At 53.5% G+C, this 19,642-nt stretch overlaps 1 protein-coding gene across 4 annotated transcripts in view; it reads right to left on the reverse strand.

Annotated features, from left to right (window-relative positions):
* Window positions 1-3,519: 3,519 nt before the first annotated feature.
* Window positions 3,520-19,642, reverse strand: part of SCNN1B (sodium channel epithelial 1 subunit beta) — a 58,908-nt gene continuing 42,785 nt past the window's right edge. For all 4 annotated transcript variants that reach the window (XM_041747978.1, XM_041747980.1, XM_041747977.1 and 1 more), the window contains exons 5-13: window positions 12,959-13,062; window positions 10,502-10,665; window positions 10,135-10,242; window positions 7,925-8,042; window positions 6,883-6,958; window positions 6,467-6,524; window positions 5,777-5,838; window positions 4,676-4,751; window positions 3,520-4,439 (exon numbers count right to left, since the gene is read on the reverse strand). In XM_041747978.1, the coding sequence (XP_041603912.1) occupies window positions 4,059-4,439; window positions 4,676-4,751; window positions 5,777-5,838; window positions 6,467-6,524; window positions 6,883-6,958; window positions 7,925-8,042; window positions 10,135-10,242; window positions 10,502-10,665; window positions 12,959-13,062 (1,147 nt within the window). In that variant the 3' untranslated portion in view covers window positions 3,520-4,058. The remainder of the gene's footprint in view (window positions 4,440-4,675; window positions 4,752-5,776; window positions 5,839-6,466; window positions 6,525-6,882; window positions 6,959-7,924; window positions 8,043-10,134; window positions 10,243-10,501; window positions 10,666-12,958; window positions 13,063-19,642) is intronic.

The following is a 19,642-nucleotide window of genomic DNA, read 5'->3' on the forward strand; positions in this document are numbered from 1 at the left end:
GGAGGCAAAGGCCTTCCTAGCGGCCTCCATGGCTTTCTCCTCCATCTCCCTGGCCGGTTCTTGATCACCAGACATCCTCCTGCCTGCCAGCGAGGCTGGGAGCGAGGGGAACAGGACTGCCTCTGGCCAGGGTTCTCAGTCTCTGCGCTCCTGTTGCTTCTGTCGTCTTGGGAATGGTGGCTTTTTGTTGTGAGGCTGCCCTATGTGTCCTAGGATGTTCAGCAGCATCCCTGAGCTCTGTCCACTAGGTGCTGGTGGCCCTCCCCAGCTGTGACAGCCAGAAAGGTTGCCCGAGGACCAGACTCTCCTCTGCCACGGAAACCCTGGCTGGAACCAAGCAGGATTGATGATTTGGGCTGGGAGCACTGGTGCCGTGAACAAGCTGGGTTTCTGTTAGCAAGGGAGACAGCGGACGCCACCCTGTCTGTGGGGTCCTTTATTGGAATTGATGTGTAGTGTGTTTCTGCTTCTGTGTAAACTTTACTTCTCTTTCTCTCTCTCTCTCTCTCTGACGCCTCTGCAGCCTCAGGGAATATTAGCCCCAGCTCACACACAAAGGAACTGAGGTGTGGGAGGTTTATAGGGCTTGCCTGAAGTCACTGGGGTGCCCCCAGCACCTGTACTCCTGACCACGGGACCCACAGACTCCCGTGAACCAGCCCCTGCAGGCTGCTGACACACCACTGCCACGCTGGCTCTGGCATCCAGGGGTTCCCAAATGTTCTGTCCCCACATCCCAGGAATCAGTTTTGCTGGCCCTGAAAGAACCCGCACCAAGAAAAATATTTTGGTTTCTCATGTGGTAGATCACAGACTGTCCCTGGCAGAGATCAAGCCTGGCTCCTGCCTTAAAGAAGTGAGAGCCGGAAACCAGGAAGACAGAATGTGCTATGGAAAGTGGAAACCTCCTGGCTTCACCACCTCCTAGCTGTGTGACCTTGAGGAAGTCACTTCACTTCTCTGAGCCTCGTTTCCTTTTGTGATAAATAGAAGCCACAATGATACCTAACCAGCGTTACTTGAAGAGCCAGTGAGGTACGGTGGGGGTAAGCACATAGGAAGTGTACGGTAAATGTTCATTTCATAGTCTCCAGCGTCTGTAACCTACCTTCCCTTTTGGGGGTAAGACATGGGAGTTACAGAATGCTTTTTTTTCTGGGCAGTTAGCCCCTCAAGCTTGGTTCTTCAGTGCTAAAAGGCCCTGATGGCCCTACGGTCGGAACAGGACAGAGCTCTTCTCCATATCTGTCTGACTCGGAGCCTGCTTTCAGAGAGCTTCACATGCTCTGCAATGTTCCCCTGAGAGCAGGGAGGGCAGCCGATGCCTACTGTTGGCCTGGAACCGGTCTCACACATCCACACACAGCTCTGGCAGCAGGGAGTACCCTTCCCACTCCTGCTTCAAAATGCCTCTGACCAGAAGCTCTTAGAGTTCAGGATGACTATGTGGCCCAGGCTGATTCAGTGACCCTCATTCTTGGGGCTTTTGCTGGGACACTATGAGGGAGGAGCTTCCTTCCTGCTATTTAGTTGCTGAGCTGAGGAGATGGAGCCTGGAACGGTGCAGGGAAGAGCAACACAGGAGAGAACTTATTTGAGGGGGACAGCAACGTGGAAGAAAAGAAAGCCGGGAGGTGGAGAAATCACCATATCTAGGTGAACCCCTGGATAAAGCCATACATGAAATCCTTCGACTCTTATTACAAGGACCAATGGATTCCCTTTTCTTAGTTTAAGTCAGCTTGAATTAGTGTGACCGAAGAGCTGGCAAAGGGAGCTCAATAATAATCATTGCTTTGCCTGCCCCACAGCGTCAGATGAGACTGCAAATACGAAAGCTCTGGGCTCCTATAAGGGACTAGTGTTCTCATGAATACTGGCCGCAAGGGGCTGAGGCTGGAATTTTGCCTTCGCCTCTTACTGGAAGAGCGATCTGGGGCATCCGACTTCACCCCTCGGAGTCTCCATCTACGTATGCATAAGATGGGATGGCAGTACTTCTCAGTCATGAGAATTAATTGGAAAAAGACCTACTAAGTACTTGGCCTGGCACCTTGCCTGTGGTAAGTGTCTGATACAATGTTGCCATTGTTTGATAATGACAACAAATAATAGTGTGATGACAACTATCACTCATATAAAAGTAGTAGTCATGGGAGTCAGCGTGGTAACCACCAAGAGCTGGCCTCCAGCCTGCAGACCCGCCTGGCCCCAAGCTGGGAAACCCTCTTCCTCCAGGCCCTCCCCACACCGTCGCTCGCAGTGCTGCCTTTGGCTGGAGTGGCTCCAAGTCTGTGGCACCACCTTCCCCCACAGGTGCCACTGTGGGCACTTAATGGGAGGCCTGCTTATTTGCCTTCCCTGCCAAGGACACAGGTGTTTGGGACCAGCAGGGTTAGGCCCTCTGATGCCCAGGCTCTAAAGACAGAGCTCCTCATGACTGGGGCTGGCACTGGTCAGCTGTGCCAGACCTCATTCTTCTTTGGCAATGGCTCCTTGATCTCTCTTTGGAGAGCCATCCGGGTTCCCTTCTTGAGGAGTTAAAAATACAGGACGCTCAGTTAAATCTGAATTTCAGAAAAACAACAAATGATTTTATTTGATTTTTAATATGTCCAAAATATCTTTTTTTTAAATTTTTAAAACATTTTTATTAAAACAGCAAGAAAACAAGTGTGTGTGCACATGCACGAGTGGGGGAGGGGCAGAGGGAGGAGAGAGAATCTGAAGCAGGCCCCACACTGAGCACAGAGCCTCACATGGGGCTCTATCTCACCACCCTGAGATCATGACCTAAGCAGAAATCGAGTCAGAGGCCAAACCTACTGAGCCTCCCAGGCACCCCTGTCCCAAATATTACATGGATGTATTTATACTAAGAAATCAATTTGTTGTTTATCTGAAATTCAGATTTACCTTGGGGTCTGTATTTTATCTGGCAATCCTTGGAGCCATGTCCCCACTGTCCAGGACCACGTGATTCTGCTGGGGACCACCTGGCCTCAGGTATGGGCAGGGTCTGCCCAACCCAAGCAGCCTACCCAGCCGGTCACAGATTGTTCAGAGATGAGCATGTGACCCAGTCAGTTACCGACGACAGTCAGCCTGAGACCTTGCTGAGACAATTGAGAACGAGGTATTCTCCTAGCTGTTGGCTGAGCTGGAGAGAGGGTGAGTTTGGACTTGCCCACGGGCTTTCAATGTGAGGGGAGCCCGCCTGGGACAGACTGTGTGACCGGGAGACATCATTTGAGCTGGTTGAGGTTCTTTCACTTGAAAGAATCTTGAGTATTACTCTCTTTCTCTCTTTTCTTGCAACCCAAAGAAGTATGGTGGATGGCATTAAGTCCTAAGACTACTGCTCTGGGGGCAACTCGAAAGGGACTTTAAAAATCACCTGCTTGGAAGCCTTTCCTTGGCCAGGCTCTGGCTTTCAAGCCAGTAGGAATGCCGTCCCACCCCTGGAGATGCATCAGGGCACTCCGGCTGCCCAGTCCGACAAAGAACAAAGCTCAGCTGCATGTTTTCTACTTTTATTTTCTAGAACAAAATATATGCCACCTGGTAGCAGCCCCCCTCCCCCACCGCACCCCTGGGCCTCATGCTCTTTCTGCTTTCCACAATTGCTGCCCTTACCAAACCCATTCGCAGAGGTCAGCCAAGGCCAGGACAGAAAAGATTCTGGGGACAGGCAGCACAGCATGTCTGCCTGTTTGTCCCTGGAGCAGATGGTGGTGGCACTGGGAAGAAACTAGCCAGCCTGCAGGTGAGGGTATTCTAGGGTCTCTGGAGCCTGGCTGCGGACATCCCGGCCAAGGATTGGGTCAGGTTGGAGGTGTGGGCAGGAAACCAAAGGAGTATGCACTTCCCACATCTGTACCAGCACCATGACCCTACAGAGCCCTCTACCTGGGACTGGCCAGGAGCTGCTGGTCTCTCTGTAGAGGGAAACAAGACTCTGGCCTCAGATCCTGGCTGTTTAGAGAGAGAGCACCCCGAAGGGAAGCCTTTGGGCAATGATCTCAGCTTCTCGGGTCTGAGTTCTGAGCTCCCTGGGTCTAGATGGCATCGCCCTCACTGTCAGACTCGATGACATCCAGTGGCTGCAGACGGAGGGAGTCATAGTTGGGGGGTGGGGTGCCTGGGATGGGCAGGGTCTGCTCATCAGGGTAGGTCCCAGGATCGGGGCCAGGCCTGGCCACATCAGGCTGGAAGCCAAAGTTGGTGTGAGCCTCCACCAGCTCAGCCACAGTGGGCGGTGGGCCAGCATAGCGAGCCTGGGCTCGCTTCTGCCGCAGACTCTTGGCGAAGGCCACCAGCTTGATGATGGTGATCCACACAAAGTCGATGAGAATCTCTCCAAATTCAATGAGGCACAGCACTGAGCCTCCCATCCAGAAGCCAAACTGGCCACCCAGGTTTGAGAGCAACCAAACGATCTGTAGGGAGCAGGGGTTTGACAGTCTGGTGGGGTTAGGGGTCAGCTGCACATTCCTGCCCCAAGGCCCCCCCTTATAGCTTCCTGTGAGGTGGGCTATTGGCCAAGAAGGGGGATGGGGTGACTATCTCAGCACAGGGAAACCAGTTGGGACTCCTTTAGGGACTCCCCACCCTCAGGATGCAGGGGGGAGGGGCAGCAGAACAGGGTTGAAGTGTTGGGAGCCCCCAGACTCACATTATTGGCTGCTGACTCCTCAATGGTGCGATAGTTGAATTCTTGGAAGTAGATGTTGAGCTTGACAACTCCCTTCCTGTAGGGGCAGCAAGAAAGGCGGGTGCCCCCTCCCCAAGACACACAAACACACATATACAAGCACCCACGTTCACAGGAAAGGCAGCCAAGGGGCTGCCCCAGTCCTCTGGCTGGGCTTCTTGCATGTCCACAACCAGGGCCGGTGAGGTCCAAGCAAGAACCCAAAGTGCTGCCCCTCCTGGGCCCTCTGGACCTTGGAGGGCCACAAAGAGCATCTCTGCCCAGCATCCTTCCTGTGGGCCCCAAGGAACAGCTCTGAGCTCCCCTCTCCCACCTCAGGGGGCCCCAGCCCGTACTCAGTAGGCTCTGCATAGATAAAAGCCTTGCTCTTTATCAGGGGACAAATAGCTCCTTCCCTGCTGTGCTCCCCAAGGAAGGGTCTTCTGCAGACTCTTGTCACTGTTGGCGTACTCCTGTCCTCTACACTGGGGCTTCCTGAGGGTATGGACCTGTGTCTTTCCTGTGCTCAATTTGTGTTTGTGTTTGATGGATGAAAAGATGGAGAAATGGGTGAAGGATAAGTGGGTGGATGGATGAATGGAAGAATGGATGACTGGATGATGGGGGGATGAATGGCTGGATAGATGAATGGGAGAAAGATTAGATGGATGAATGAATGAATGATGGATGGGTGGAAGACTGGAAGGATAGGTGGATGGGGGAATGAGTAGGATAGATAGGTGGGTAGAGGAGCAAATGGATAGATGGATGGATGGATAATGGAGGGATGAATGGATGGGTGGGTGGATGGATGGATGAGTGGGTGGATGGATGGATGGATGGATGGGTGGATGAGCAGGTGACCTATGGAGGAACAGCCTCTCCTTTGGGAGGTGGTAGACCCTGAATTCCATTGGCTGGCTTCTCTCTCATTCCCCAGTCCTCCTCTTCCAGGGTTCCTCCTGGATCTGACCAGTTTGAGAAGGTGTCTGAGTAGCTGCCCTATATCCCAACCCCTCCCCTGAGGCTCAGGTTCCTCCCATTTTCTGCATTTCCCCAGCCTCACCCAGACTCTAGGCTCACCTGCTCAAGGTGATATTGGTGCTTTGGTCCCGCTCCTGAGACAGGACGTGGAAAATCCAATCCTAGGATCCAAGAGGGCAGCTGAAAACTATGGCACCTGCAGCATCCCCTCCCAACCAGGGGCCCTGCTGCGGGTCAGGGGCCTGCAGACCACAGCCCCGAAGCTTCCGATGGCCCCCTGGGACCATGTGTTGGCACCAAGAGGAGGAAGGTAAGAGTGCACGCTGGCTGCTGTTACAGGGAGGAAGCTCTCTGGGTTCCAGAAGCTTTCCCCAGAGGCCTCGCCATCCTGCACCGGCTCTTTCCCACCTGGGGCCCTGGCATGGGCTGTTCCTCTGCCCAGGCTGCCTCAGCCACTCTAGCTTTAACTCAAATGCCACCTTTGCAGGGAGGTCTTCCCCGACCCCTCTGTCTAAAGCGCTTTCCCCTGGTTACTCCGCACGCATCCTCTTTACCTGCTCCCATGATCACACTTGGAAATGGTCTGATTTCCGTACGTTGTCTATCTCCCCCACTAGAACGCAAGCTCCCTAAGAGCAAAGGACTGTGCCCTTCTCGTTCACTGCTGTGTCCCCAGCACAGTGCCTTGGGGGACCCTGGTGGAAGGACCAATAGCCTGCAGACCTAGGCCCAGACCTGTCCCCAGCCCAAAGATGGGTGGCCAGGAGCCAGGCCACCCCAGTGCCTCACCTCAGAGGCCTCAGAAGGCCAGTCGGCCATGGAAATGGTCATCTTGTACTGGGTGTCACTGGAAGAGAGAAGGCAGCTCCGTGGCTGTCGCTGTCCCTGCCAGCACCACCCCTTCCCCAGGCTTCCCAATCTCCATGCCCCCACTCCTAGCCCCTGGTCTCTGTGCCCCCCACCCTGCCCCCCTAGTCTCTGCACCCTTATCCCTGTCCCCCAGTCTTTGCACCCCCATCCCTGCCCCCTGAGTCTCTGTGTCCTCCCCCTGGTCTCCATGCCTCCCACCCCTGCCTGCCCTGGTCTCTGTACCCCCACCCCTGCCCTCCGAGTCTCCACGGAGCCTATTGATGCCCCCTGAGTCTCTGCACCCCTCACCCTTGCCCCACCATGCCCTCCCCTCAGGTCTCTGCACCCACACTTACTTGCAGGACTCCTTGCACATGTTGATGCACGTCTCCCTCTGGGCCACGCTCATGCGCAGGTGTGAGTAACAATAGGCTGAGCAGGACGGGGTGGGGGTGAGAGACTTAGATGAGGGTTTCTAGAGGTCTTCCTCTCTCCCTTTGAGCCTCTGGTTCCCCCTTCCCTCCTGGCCATGGCCCCCAAGGCCCATGATTTGGTGGTAGGGGGGGAGCTGTCTGTCCAAGTTCTCCTGCCATAGAGGGTCAGCCCTTCCCTCCCTGTCTCCATGTCCAGCTGTTTCACCCCAGCCTGGCCTGGAGGAGCCTCTCCCCAAACATCCCAGACTCAGCCCAGCAGGATGTGAGCAGCTTCCCCTCTGCCAGGGGGCCGGGTGCTGGGGTCCTGCACCTTGTGCATGAAGAGATGGGAGGTTGAAACGGAGAGGCTCCCCCTCTTGGCTGCATATTTCATTGGTTTTAAGCGGGGCTGGGCCTCTCTCTGCCTCTGACAACATCCATTACATTTGGACAACACCAGGGCTCCTGCTTCTGTGGCTTTGGGCCTCAAACTCTTGGGGGCCACTTCAGTCTCCCCACCCAGCACCCCATGGAGAGACCCGGTGAGCCCACAAAGACACAGACAGCATGCTGTGGCCATGTGGGTGCATGCACGCACACATCTATGTGGGCACACGAACCAGCGTACACAGATGCAAACACTGGAAACAATCCATACACGAGCATGAACACACGTACAAATGCATTGCAGTCCCGAGTGCTCCTGTGCATTAAGACTCAAACATACAGATGCCCTCTCCTGTGTGCATGAGGAAATGTCAACACACACATGTGCCCTCACCAGCAGCTGCACACCCAGCTCACGTGTGTGTAGGCATTTACGTGGCATACATAAAGCAGGAGGGAGGGGGGCTGCGGGCCATGGAGGCTCAGGCCTGGCCACACCCCTGGCCCCGCTGAGGACACACAGCTCTGCCCCCTGCTCTGTGGTCAGAGCCCGGGCAAGCAGGGGCACAGCTGGCCAGCTGCCTGGCCCCCGACTCACCCCAGTCTGGAAACTCCCGGTTGTTGCAGTATCTCTCCCCATGGGGCAGCGGGTATAGGTAGTGGGCACAGCTGCAGTTCTGGATCATGTGGTCTTGGAAGCAGGAGCGAATACAGGCCTGAGGTGGGAGGGCGGGAGAGCACGGATGTGACTGTGATGTCCCCAACCCAGCCCCAGGGGGAGGGTGTCCCGGGAGCCAAGGAGCCAGGGGAGGGGTCCCTCCGGCTGAGGAGCTACACCGCCTGACCCTCCCACCCTCAGGATGTCGCTGTCCCTCTCATTCCCTGGTCCCTGCAGAGGGACTCAGGCCAGACCCAGCAATCAGAGGATGGCCCCGCCACCTTTCAGATCTGGGCTCTGCACATGACATGGAGAGGGGCAGCTTGTTCCAAATCCTACAGCCAACACTCTGATGGTTCTTATTAACAGGGCTGCCAGCCTTGATGGAAGAGGAAGTGAGCAGAATGTCCCCTGGTGGGGACAGGGGGAGGAAGAGTGGGGATGGCACCCTGGGGACTTTGTGGCCCGAGTCTCTACTCGTGCTGGGGTTTCAGGTCACCCCGACCTGGTTCCAGTGCACTCAGAGCCCAACTATGTGTCCTGCGGTCACTTGTGGGTGGAGCAGGGTGACGCACCTGTGGGCTAAGCCAGAGGGTCCTGGCGCCGCCTGGGGATGGAAGTGGCTGTTACTCATGTGTCTCTGCTTGTCCAGTTTCCCAGGTTCTGCATGTGGTGGACCCCTCGCCCCAACCCTTGATATCTCCTGCTCCTGGCTCTGCTGCGGGCTTTTCCCCTCGCAGCCCAGCACATCTGCTGCGGGCTTCTCCCTTCGCAGCCCAGAACAGCCCACAGGTCTGTTCTCCCCAACAGACCTATGGCCTCCCTGCGGGCACAGCCAAGAGGAACAGAGCTGGGGCGAGGGGGCCAGTGGGGTCGGACAGGGAGCTCTGACTTTGGGCAAGGGTCTTGCATTCTTCCAGACTTCACTGTCTCGCCTGGAAAGGAGGAGTCCTCTCCAGGCCCCATGACAGAGGCTGGTGGAGGGGCTGGGGGTAGGGGTGAGGGATGCAAGCAGAGCACGCGACCAGGGTCTGGGTCTTTCCCAAGGTCTCTGGCCAGAGGGGTGGCTGCCCTGGATGAAGCAAGAGCTGAGCTTTTTCTGGAATGGGGTCTCTATAAGGCTGGGCCTGCTTGATGCCTCTGTGGCCTCCCTCTGTGCTGCCTGTCTGTCTATCCCTTCATTATCCCTTGGAAGGTTCCCCCAAGTTCCCCATTGCAGGCAGAAGCCCCTCCAGATAGAAGGCTGCCACACCGGCTGGGTCAGGGTGTGGGGCGCACAGGTCAGCTGGACAGGGTGGGCAGGAGGGTAGGCGGGTGGGGGGCGTGGATTTCCAGGGCCCACAGGCACAGAGGGAGGCCTCAGTTTCCTTATCTGCAAAGGCAGCCTGGGCTGGGAGAGAAGTATACACCAGTGATTGCATTCAACACCTGTGCAGAGATTTTAGATTGTCCTTTCCACTGGGATTAGGTCTTGGGACAGGCCTCTCAGTGGAAGGAGGAGGGATGGAGGCCGGATACCAAGAGGGACTTCCCAGGTAAGTTGATGAGGCCTTTGTACTGGAGCCTATACACCCTGATTTCCTCATTCCTAATAATATTATCTACATCTTAGCATCATTGTGAGGATTAAGTAAATCTATGTATGTAAAGCACCCAGAACAGTGCCCGCCTAGCACATGATGAGCCTGCTACTCTCTGTATATTAATACTTACACCAAATAAATGATATATATATATATAAAATAAATGCCATTACTAGTATGTTAATAAATGCTCTTACTCCCTTGTGGGGCATAGAAAGGACCAAAGGATGACATAACACATGTGAGCCCCGTAGCACAGCATCTCTCCCACACCAGAGTTCTTCCAGGGAGACCCGAGTGAGATCCCTGTGTTCTGGGCATCCCCAAGGGCACAGAGGGGTGGGGACGAGCAGTGGCCAGCCCCGGGCCCTGGTGAGCACCCAGGGATGGGACTGGTTCCGTAACCCCAAAGGCCACAAAACCCGCCAAACCACCCTGTGGTCACCAACAAAAATCTAGTAGAGCCAGCCCTGCCAGGACCAGCTCCCCCAGAGCCCTGAGGCCTCGGGCCTGGTCGATGTGGATGACCATGGTCCTAGGGTCCTGAGGCCTGCCCTGTCTTCCCACCTGGATCGAGTAGGTCGTGTTGTAGTCACTGTAGAGGTTTCGCACAGGGACGTCGGAGCCATTCACGGTGCACTGGCTGTAGGGCTCCCCCTTGCGCTCCAGCCTGTCCTGTGTCCAGAGAGGTTGCCTGGAGGTCTCAGTCACCCCTAGGAAGCCTCCAATGTACCTCCCTCCCATCAAGCATGGGGGTCGGTGGGGATGCCAAAAGGGGATGGAGAGCCACAGGCCCCGGGAGGTGCCAGAGGATGCCCATCTTCCCCCCAGCGTGGCTGCCCTGGCGGGGGGGCTCCAGCCAAAAGACAAGGCAAGAACAGACCCCAAGGGAGGTGGGCTTCCACCCTTAACTCCCCTAGGGCTGCGGCCATACCACCAGCACTCCGATGGATGTCTCTGTCCCCGACATGGCATAGATGCCCTCATCTTTGATGAAGGGGTACGATCTCTGCTCATGGAGCATCAGCCGGGCACCGGCCGTGGACGTGAGGAAGGGCACATAGTCTTCCTGGCCTATGTCCAGGATCAGCTTCAGGCCTGTGGGAAGGGGCTACTGAATTCGCATCCCAAGGCTGAAGGGAGACCACCATCCACCTGTCCAGGTCCCCTCCCCACCCAGCCAAGGCGACCTCCAGGGTCCACCTAGGAAGCTAGCTCTATCTTGAGAAATTGAGACTTCTTGCCTTCTCCGAGGCCCCCATCCTAGCTCAAGCTACTATGTCTCTTCCCAGCCCCATAATCTCTTTTCCATATGGCAGGTAAGTCTGGGGGTGCAGCACTGTACCACCCTATCTCAGATCACATGGGTCCTTGCTCTCCTCCTTCAATCCCTATTGGCTTTCAAACTCCTTCTTGCTGCTGGGACTTCACAAATGCTGTTCCCTCAAGAATGCTCTTCCCTTACTCTGGAATTATGTCCCTGCCTTCACCCTACACCCTTCACCTAGAAACCCCTGCTCTTCCTTTGGATCTCAGCCGAAGTGTCACTTCCCCCAGAAGCCTTCCCTGATTACTAAGACTAGATCTCCTAGCTCTGGAAATTTCCTCCCAAGTACATGCCTCAATTATATGATTCTTTTACTGTCTGTTTTCCCCACTGGATGGTTCCCTTCTTGAGGGCAAAGACTAGACTGCATATTTGATGCACCACAGGGCTGTGTTGAGTGGGTAGGACAACAGGCTAGCATGTACCAAGCACTTGCTAGGTGCTGAGTGCTGGGCCAAGTGATTTACCATACATCACTGGTGCTCACAAGAGCAAAGGTATTATCATAATCCCGATTTTACGGGGAGCAAATGGAGACACAGAGAGGTGAAAGGACTTGTCCTGGGTCACCCAGCAAGGAAGGGGAGTGGTTGGGGTTCTAACACAGGCAGCTGAGCTCCTTGGTCTTAATCATCTGCCCCCATGAAGTGAGTTGACCGATGTTTCTGATACATGGTGATCTCAGGGACATGCGGCTGGGTGAAGGGAGGTCAGCACCCCCCACCCACATGCCCTCTTGACCAACAGCCTTGATCCTGAGAATAACAACCTGCCTCCTGGAAGCCCGAGAGGTCAGAAGCTGATGGGGTAGGGGAGGGAGGATCACTCCCACTTGTGCTTCGCTCACAGCCAGGCTGCCAAAGCCATCCTGAGGCCACCCTGAGTCTTTTCCCAGAGACAGGCCAACGGTGTGGCCTCTGTCATCAGCCATTTCCTGCTTCCCTGCTTCTCTTTACTCCTTCACCCTTTTTCTGTCTCACTTAAGAACCACGTAGCAATGAGGCTAAGAGTGTGGGCTCGGCCAAGTGTCCACTGTGTGCTGCTGGGCAAGTTACTTAAGCCTTCAAAGAATATCCTGCATGTACTGAGCACTTCCTACTTTGCCAGGCACCGTGCGAGGCGAGTGACTGCCTTATGCCGCAATGACGCAGGGAGGTGTATGTGATAGGCTCTCCTGTGCTACCTGTCTTTGAACGGGGAAACCAAGACTTCAAGATGTTCAGTCCTGAGCTCAGGATCACCTGGGGGCAGGGGCGGGGGCGGGGATCAGTGGTGGAACCGCAGTTCCCCCCAGGTACAGGAGCTTGAGCTCTGATCCCTGAGCTATACTGCTTCTGAATCCTCACCTTGCTCATCAGCAAAATGGGAGCACTGGTCCCTACCCCGGACGTTTAGGGGAGTTCTGTGAGGCTGATAAAGAAAATGTGCAACTTTTTATATTTGTGATCCCTGCTCCTAGGCTCCCAGGGATACTATAACATTTACCAAGGTCAACTGACTTCGTCAAAACCTCAAAGCATGGGCCCTATTTCTGCCCCCAACAGCACACATTGTATATCTACTTTGTTAAAACAACCAAAAAGGAGCATTCCAAACATAAAAAGAAAAAGAAAAAAGCCCTGGTTCCCTTAAGGTAAAAGCCATACAGCCTCGCACATACTAGATATAAGATAAAGTCTGTAACTTTCTAGAATGTCCTGATTATGATGATTTGCAACCCTTTAGGTAAAAAACATATGTAATGCTGCTCCAAACGTTCCCTTCCCAGGCACTCTCCTCCTTGTGAAGACTGTATCCCAGGCAGCTCTCCTAACTTGGGCTCAATTTAAACCCTTCCTTTGTTTTTTAAATTTGTAAAAGGTTTTGTTCATTTTGCATGGACAAGGGAACGGCTCCCCCTCCCCTCACACAGAAGAAGCCCAACCATGACCACTTCCCCTTGTGCCGCCTCCTGCCTAACCCAGGCCCTCCCCCTCCGCAGCTTGTGGTCACTTGGTCTTTTAGGCCCACTTGGTGGGGATGCCAAGCCCCACGGCTCCGGCCCCAGGATGAACCAAGACTCACCAAACTCAGCTCCAGGGTTGGCCGAAGGGAGTGCCTTTTCCGTCATGCCCCAGTTGAAGATGTAACAGTTGCCATAATCAGGGTGGAAGATGGACGTGAAGTTCCTAAAAGAAACACCATCAGCCAGAGAGCAGGGCTCACCCTAGCAGGTGTCTCCCTGATGGTCTGCTGCTCAGGACTCACGACCTGCAGGGAGCCACAGCATCCAGCCAGATGCGATGGGCAAACTGGAAACTCTCACACGGAGGGAAGTGCTGACATGGTGGGTCAGAGAGGGGATGAATCAGGAGAGGGCCCAACAGAGCCCAGGAAAGACAGAGCTTTACCACGAGGTGTGGAGGTGTGCAGGACCCTAAACAGGGTCCTCTCCTATGTCCCAGGAATGTTTCCTAAGGAAATAAGTCAACAGCAACAAGAAATGTTTCCATAAATTAGCTCACGGCAGTAGCAATGGTATAACATGTTTCAAAGAATTCAGTTTAAAAAAGACTTTTTGGGATACAGAACATTTCAAACACAAGAAAGTCTGGACTGTGAAGACCAGCTTCAAGAATCATCACAGCATAGCTACTAATGCTTCATCTCCACCCCCATCACCCTTCCATATTATTTTCAAGCAAATCTCAGACAGCATGATTTTATTTGTAGACATTTCCAGATGTATCTTGGAAAGTAAGAACTCTTTAAATTTAAAAAAAAAATATTTTTAAAATTTATTTGACAGAGAGAGAAAGAGAGCACAAGCAGGGGGAGCTGCACCCAGAGGGAGAGGAAGAAGCAGCCTCCCCACAGAGCAGGGAGCCTGATGCGGGTCTTTTTTTTTTTTTTTTAAGATTTTATTTATTTATTCATGAGAGACAGGAAGAGAGAGGCAGAGCCACAGGCAGAGGGAGGAACAGGCTCCATGCAGGGAGCCCGATGTGGAACTCGATCCCAGGTCCCCAGGATCACACCCTGGGCTGAAGGCGGCACTAAACCGCTAAACCACCAAGCCACCCAGGCTGCCCCTGATGAGGGTCTTAACCCCAGGACTTTGGGATCATGACCTCAGTTGAAGGCAGATGCTTAACCCACTGAGCCACTTAGGTGTCCCAATAAGAACTCTTATAAAAATACTGCTATTACCATGTTAAACATAACTAACAAAAAATCCTTAATATTATTAAATATTTAGTTCAAACTTCTAATCATCTCATACATGTTGATTTTGTTTTTACAATTTATTTGTTTAAACTGGGATCTAAATGAAGCTAATATGTGATTGTTTGATGTCTTTCAAGTTTCTTCTAATCTACAGCTCCTTCCATCTGACTTTTTTTTTTCTTTTAATATAGCTATTAAAACAGTTCTGGTTTGACCCAGCTAATGCTTGGAGAGGCAGTGAATTGATCACTGTTTCACAGTCTGGATAAATGAATGGCCTTGGGGAATGCACACTGGTGGTGGCCAGTGCTGCCCGTCTCCTGATGGAAGTGCAAAGGCTGCCAAGGAGTTGGTATTGCTAGTAAACCATAAAAATCTTCCCCGGACAGGACCGAGCATCTGTCTTGAACCACCATTTACAGGAAGTACTGGAGACAGAGGAACACGTTCAAAGACACCAGACAAAGTCAACCTGCAAAATCGAGACCCTGGGGAATGCAACAGGAGAAATAACCCAGTTGTGAGGGAGGAAAAGAGAGACAACCTACTAAAGAATAGAAACTTTAAAGATCTGGGTCGCAATCACAATGTGCTGTCTTTAATTGGATCCTGATTCGCACACACCAACAAGCAAAAAGATATGACATTTGTGAGTGAACGTGACCGGATAGCTAATGGTACTGAGGAATTATTGTTTTCTTTTCAGGTGGGATAATGGCTTGGTGGTTTGGTTGGGGGGAAAACAGTCTTTCTCTTTGGCAGATATGTTCTGAGCTCTTTACAGGTGAAAAGACCCTGGAGTCTGGGCTTTGCTGCAGAATGGACAGGAGGGGAAGTGAGTCGTGGCTGTGGGATGTGGATGGCGCATCGCGCTCTCTGCTGTCTGTAGGTGTGTCCTCGAGGCTCTGTAAGGAAGAGCTTTAAAAAGTCTTTGCATATTTTTTTTTCTTGCAGAAATAGCCACTGAAATGTGATATTGTCTTCTAAGCCCCGTATTTTGAAATACTGCCTGCCACTTTTAGGAGCCAGCCCCATCCGTGCTGCACAGTTCTGCATACATCCTCTCATTCAATCCTCAGAGTAACTCTGTGAGGTCAGCTGTTATTTGCTGCATGCTGAGATTAGGAAGCCATGCCCTGCACCTTTGGCGCCCCTGCCCCCCCTTCGCTGGCAGAACAAGGTGGGTCCCACGCCGGCTGGGACATCTAAGCCGCGAACTGACCCTGGGCAGGTATGAGCGGCTTACTCCACCTCTGGGCTCCGGTGTCCTCAGGAGTGAAAGGAAAATCAGGAAGAAACCACATTTCTCCATTCAGCAAGTGTTTCCTGAGGCAGGTGCTGGGTTGGGGACAGCTGAGGTGAACCAGAGAGTCCTGCCCTGGAAGTTCACCATGTGGCCAGAGGGGAGGGGACCCAGCAGGGTGGGGTACTCGGAGCAGGTTCTGTCAATGCTCCCCTTCCAGAATGTGCCTCTGGCTTGTCCTCCTCTCTCCATCACAGGACCCCCTGCAACCCCAAGCCACCAGCACCCGGTCCTGTGTTCCTCCTGCAGGAGCGAGCCTCTGCTTCCCCTCTTGTTCTCAATGTTCCTCTGCGCAGTGGTCAGGGCGGTTGTTTGAACTGAATTGGACCAGGGTGCACCCCTGCTTGGGACCCTCTGGAGGCCCCTTGTTGCTCGCAGAAGGAAATGCAAACGCCCTACGTTGGTTCTTCTCTCCCTTGTGTGTTACACTTCAGCAAGATTCTGAGATATTTCCAAATTCAGGGTCCCTGTGGCCACTGCCCCATGTGCCCAGAATATTCTCTGGCCAGCTGACCAAATAAGCGGCTTCTCCTTATCCTTCAGGATTCAGCTGCTCTGAGGGAGACACCCCCACCCCCACCCTCCTGCCAGCCCCTGCACTCCCCATGCAAAGTCACTTCCCTACCCAGTTACTTGATCATTTCTACCTGCTTATTCCCTGATGGCATGTGTCAAAATGTCAGAATTGGAAATTATGTTCTTTAGTTAACTGTTTGCTTGTCAGCTGCCTCATGCTTTGGAAGGTAGGCCCAGGGAGGCCAGTTGTCTTGTCTTGAAGGAGGAAGCATTTTGAGGCCAAGATCCCAGGCCTGGGGGCCTCCCTGCCAGGATTCAAATTTTGGCTTTGTCACTGAGTAGCTGGTGAGCTTGGGCTCTCTGAGCCTCACCTGCCCCACCTGTAACACCGCCAGGACAGTAATAGTATGTACCTGAAAGGACGAAGGCGAGAGTTGGATGGCGAGTACACTGAAATGCTCAGCGAGCGCTGGCTGCCGCTCCCCGCTCTGTCCGCAGAGCCTGGCCCACGGTAGACCGACGCTCAGTAAATATTTGTTGGGTAAATTATAATATGTGATAAGTGGATCACCTGAGATAAGCACGGAGGAGTGATACCTCATTCTCCCTGGGGTGTGTGGGGAGTGTGTGGGTCACGGAAGGGTTCTTGGGGGAGGGGAGGCCTGAGCTGAGACTTTTAAGGATGGGGAAGAGGTAGCTGAGCCTCCCAGGGAGCACAGGGGAGAAAGGGCACATCAGGCAAAGGCCCAGAGGGAAGCAATAGCTTTGGGTGGGTGGAGCACACATCTGTGTGGGATCAGGGCTGTGGCCACAGGAGGAACAGAGCAGGGCAAACCAGCTGAAGCCGGGCACTGTTCTGGAGGGAGAGCCCCCGCCCCAGGGGCGTGAGGACACAGTGTTCCCGAGAAACCGTCTCAGACATCTGCAGCCCAGGAGCAGGAGGCCGCTCCGGGCGTGGCCGGATCCCCTCCTGCCCAGGCTGTGCTCTCTGTCCCCGACGCTGTCTGTGCCAACTATTTGCTTGCTGATAATGCTCTTTGCCTGGAGAGGCTGCTCCCAGCACCGGGCGACTCTTGCTCCAGGGCCGGGCACGTTCCCAAAAACACCTTCCCCGGGCCAGGCGTAAGGCGTGCAGATCCAGACGGGTGCAAACCTCCAGAAAAGTCTGGAAGCAGTGGAACAGCAGTGGTACCGTGTGGTGGGTGTCAGGAAAGGCTTCCCAGGGCAGAAGCCAGGGAGCCGATCCCTGAAGCAGAATAATAAGCTGCTGCTGCTGCTTCTCTATGCCTAGATCTTGGCTTCTAAATACCATCCTTCAGTGAAAGGAAGCAGAGCTCCCCGGAGCAATGGTTGAGTCTCGAGCTGGGGCGTCTTGCAGTGCCAGAATGTAGGGAAGCACCCACCAAATAAAAGAGAGATGGGGACGTGTCAGAGAGACACAGGAGCCCAACACGAGGAGCTGCTACTGGCCAGAGCTGGAAGGATTTGAGTAGAATAAAGAATGTGGTATGGATCACAACGCAAATACACACGAAGTCCCTCCTGGTATAAATGACGGGATGACATGAACGAGTGGTGGAGAGGGAAACCTTCCCCACGGAGGAATTCCAAATAGTCTATATTCCCATCTCCAGGAGGCCAGGAGCTGAGACGCCCTGTCTCCCTGCCACGCTGTCCCCCTCTCAGAGTGTGGGCTCAACTTAGCGACTAGTTCCACATGGACATGGAAGGGAAAGTGGTCACCTGGGGCCCTGTCCATGCTTTGACCACGTGAGGAAGGTCAACATCCTAGGCGGTATCATGTGGCCAATGTGTTCCTCCCGGCGCATGATGTGATGAGGAGGGCACTTTACTCTGTGCTCTTCTTCCCCCAAAGCCATATTTTTAAAAGATTTTATTTATTTATTTATTTGAGACAGAGAGAGAGAGAAAGAGAGAGAGAGAGAGAGAGAGAGCAAGTGCAAGCAGTGGGAGGGGCAGAGGAGAAGCAGACTCCCCACTGAACAGGGAGCTCAGTAAATGTGGGACTTGATCCCAGGACCCCGGGATCATGACCTGAGCCGATGGCAGGTGCTTAACCAACTGAGCCACCCAGGGACCCTTGACCAAACCTGTCTTATCTGTATAAACCCAAGTCAAGGACCTGCTGTAATGCAGCTGACCAGTACTCTGAAACAGTCCTGGTCACCCGAAACAAGGAAGTCTGAGCAACTGTCACAGTTTCTAAACAAAATGTGGTCTCCTAGATGGAATTCTGGATCCCAGAGCAGGAAAAGGTCACCGGGAAGCACTGTGGGAATCTCAGTAATGTATTACATTTAGTTAATAGCAACAGGCCGATATTGGTTTCTTAGTTTTGACAAATTACCGTGATGACACAGGATGTTAACAACGGGGGTTACAAGGGAATTGTGTGTGTTGTCTTTGCAACATTTCTATACATCCAAGGCTACTCCACAATAAAAAGTTTATTTAAAAAAATGCTCAGTGGCAGCCCGGGTGGCTCAGCGGTTTAGCGCCTGCCTTCGGCCCAGGGCGTGGTCCTGGAGACCCAGGATCGAGTCCCACATTGGACTCCCTGCGTGGAGCCTGTTTCTCCCTCTGCCTGTGTCTCTGCCTCTCTCTCTCTCTGTGTCTCTCATGAATGGGTAAGATCTTTAAAAAAATAAAATAAAATAATGCTCATATAGGGGCGCCTAGCACACAGGCTAGCATTCACATCCAGGCAGTTTGGCATCAGAGTCGACCTGGATGTGAACGTGGCTCCTTTTGTCCTAATTACAGCTGCCGCTTCTTGAGCATTTGCCACGTTTGAGGGAGAGAGGTCAGAGTCAGAAGGACAGTGAGGCAGCAGGGACATAGCGTTTGGAGTCCAGCGTCGGGAGGACAGAGAGAGGCACGTGTCCTCTGGCACCGCGTCTGAGGCTGACTCAGGAAGGCAGGTGACAAAGCACAGGCTTGGGAGAGGTGGGTGGGGAGGGAAGATGATGCTCTGGTTTTCTGATGGGCGAGTACGGTGATGCAGGGCGGCCCAGGCTGCCAGCTCTGCCACTCACCAGCTGTGTGACCTCGGAGACATTGCTTAACCTCTCTGGGCCGTGGTTGCATCATACAAAATGGGGTGACATAATAGCACCTTTCTCATGGGCTTGTGGCCAGGGTTAAAATAAGTTTATACCTGTGAAGTGCTAAGAATAGCATCTGGCACATCAGAAGTGCTCCATGAACGTTAGCATCATTACTGAATAATGAGTTCCTTGTCAAATGTGGGTTTAATGACAATGATAACTATTACGTATCGGGGCCAGCCCTACTGTCGGCATATTAACTCATTTAATGCTCAAAATAACCCCCCAGAGTAGGCATGTTATTACCCCACGTTACGGAAGAGGAAAACCGAGGCCCATCACGGTGAACCTTATTTAAGCTTGTAAGATGGAGCGAGGATGTGAACCCAGGGCTCTAACCGCCCAGCCCAGCCTTGACCCCTTCACCAGAGTCCCTCCCCAGCCGCAGCCACACCACACAAGTTGTGGGCCGACGCTGGCTGCTTTGCCTGCCCTGAAGCTATCTGTTCCTCCGTCTCTGGGAACAGCTCAGCTTCTCTTTGGGGGACCACCTGTTGCTCAGTCTCAGTCCCCGTAACCCAATGGGACCTGCTTTGCTTTTTGGAGGGTGCCACGCTGGCAGCAAGTGTGCATCCCCAGTGCTGGGGCTGCCCG

This window comes from Vulpes lagopus, chromosome 3, assembly GCF_018345385.1.
Source record: "Vulpes lagopus strain Blue_001 chromosome 3, ASM1834538v1, whole genome shotgun sequence".
NCBI lineage: Eukaryota > Metazoa > Chordata > Mammalia > Carnivora > Canidae > Vulpes > Vulpes lagopus.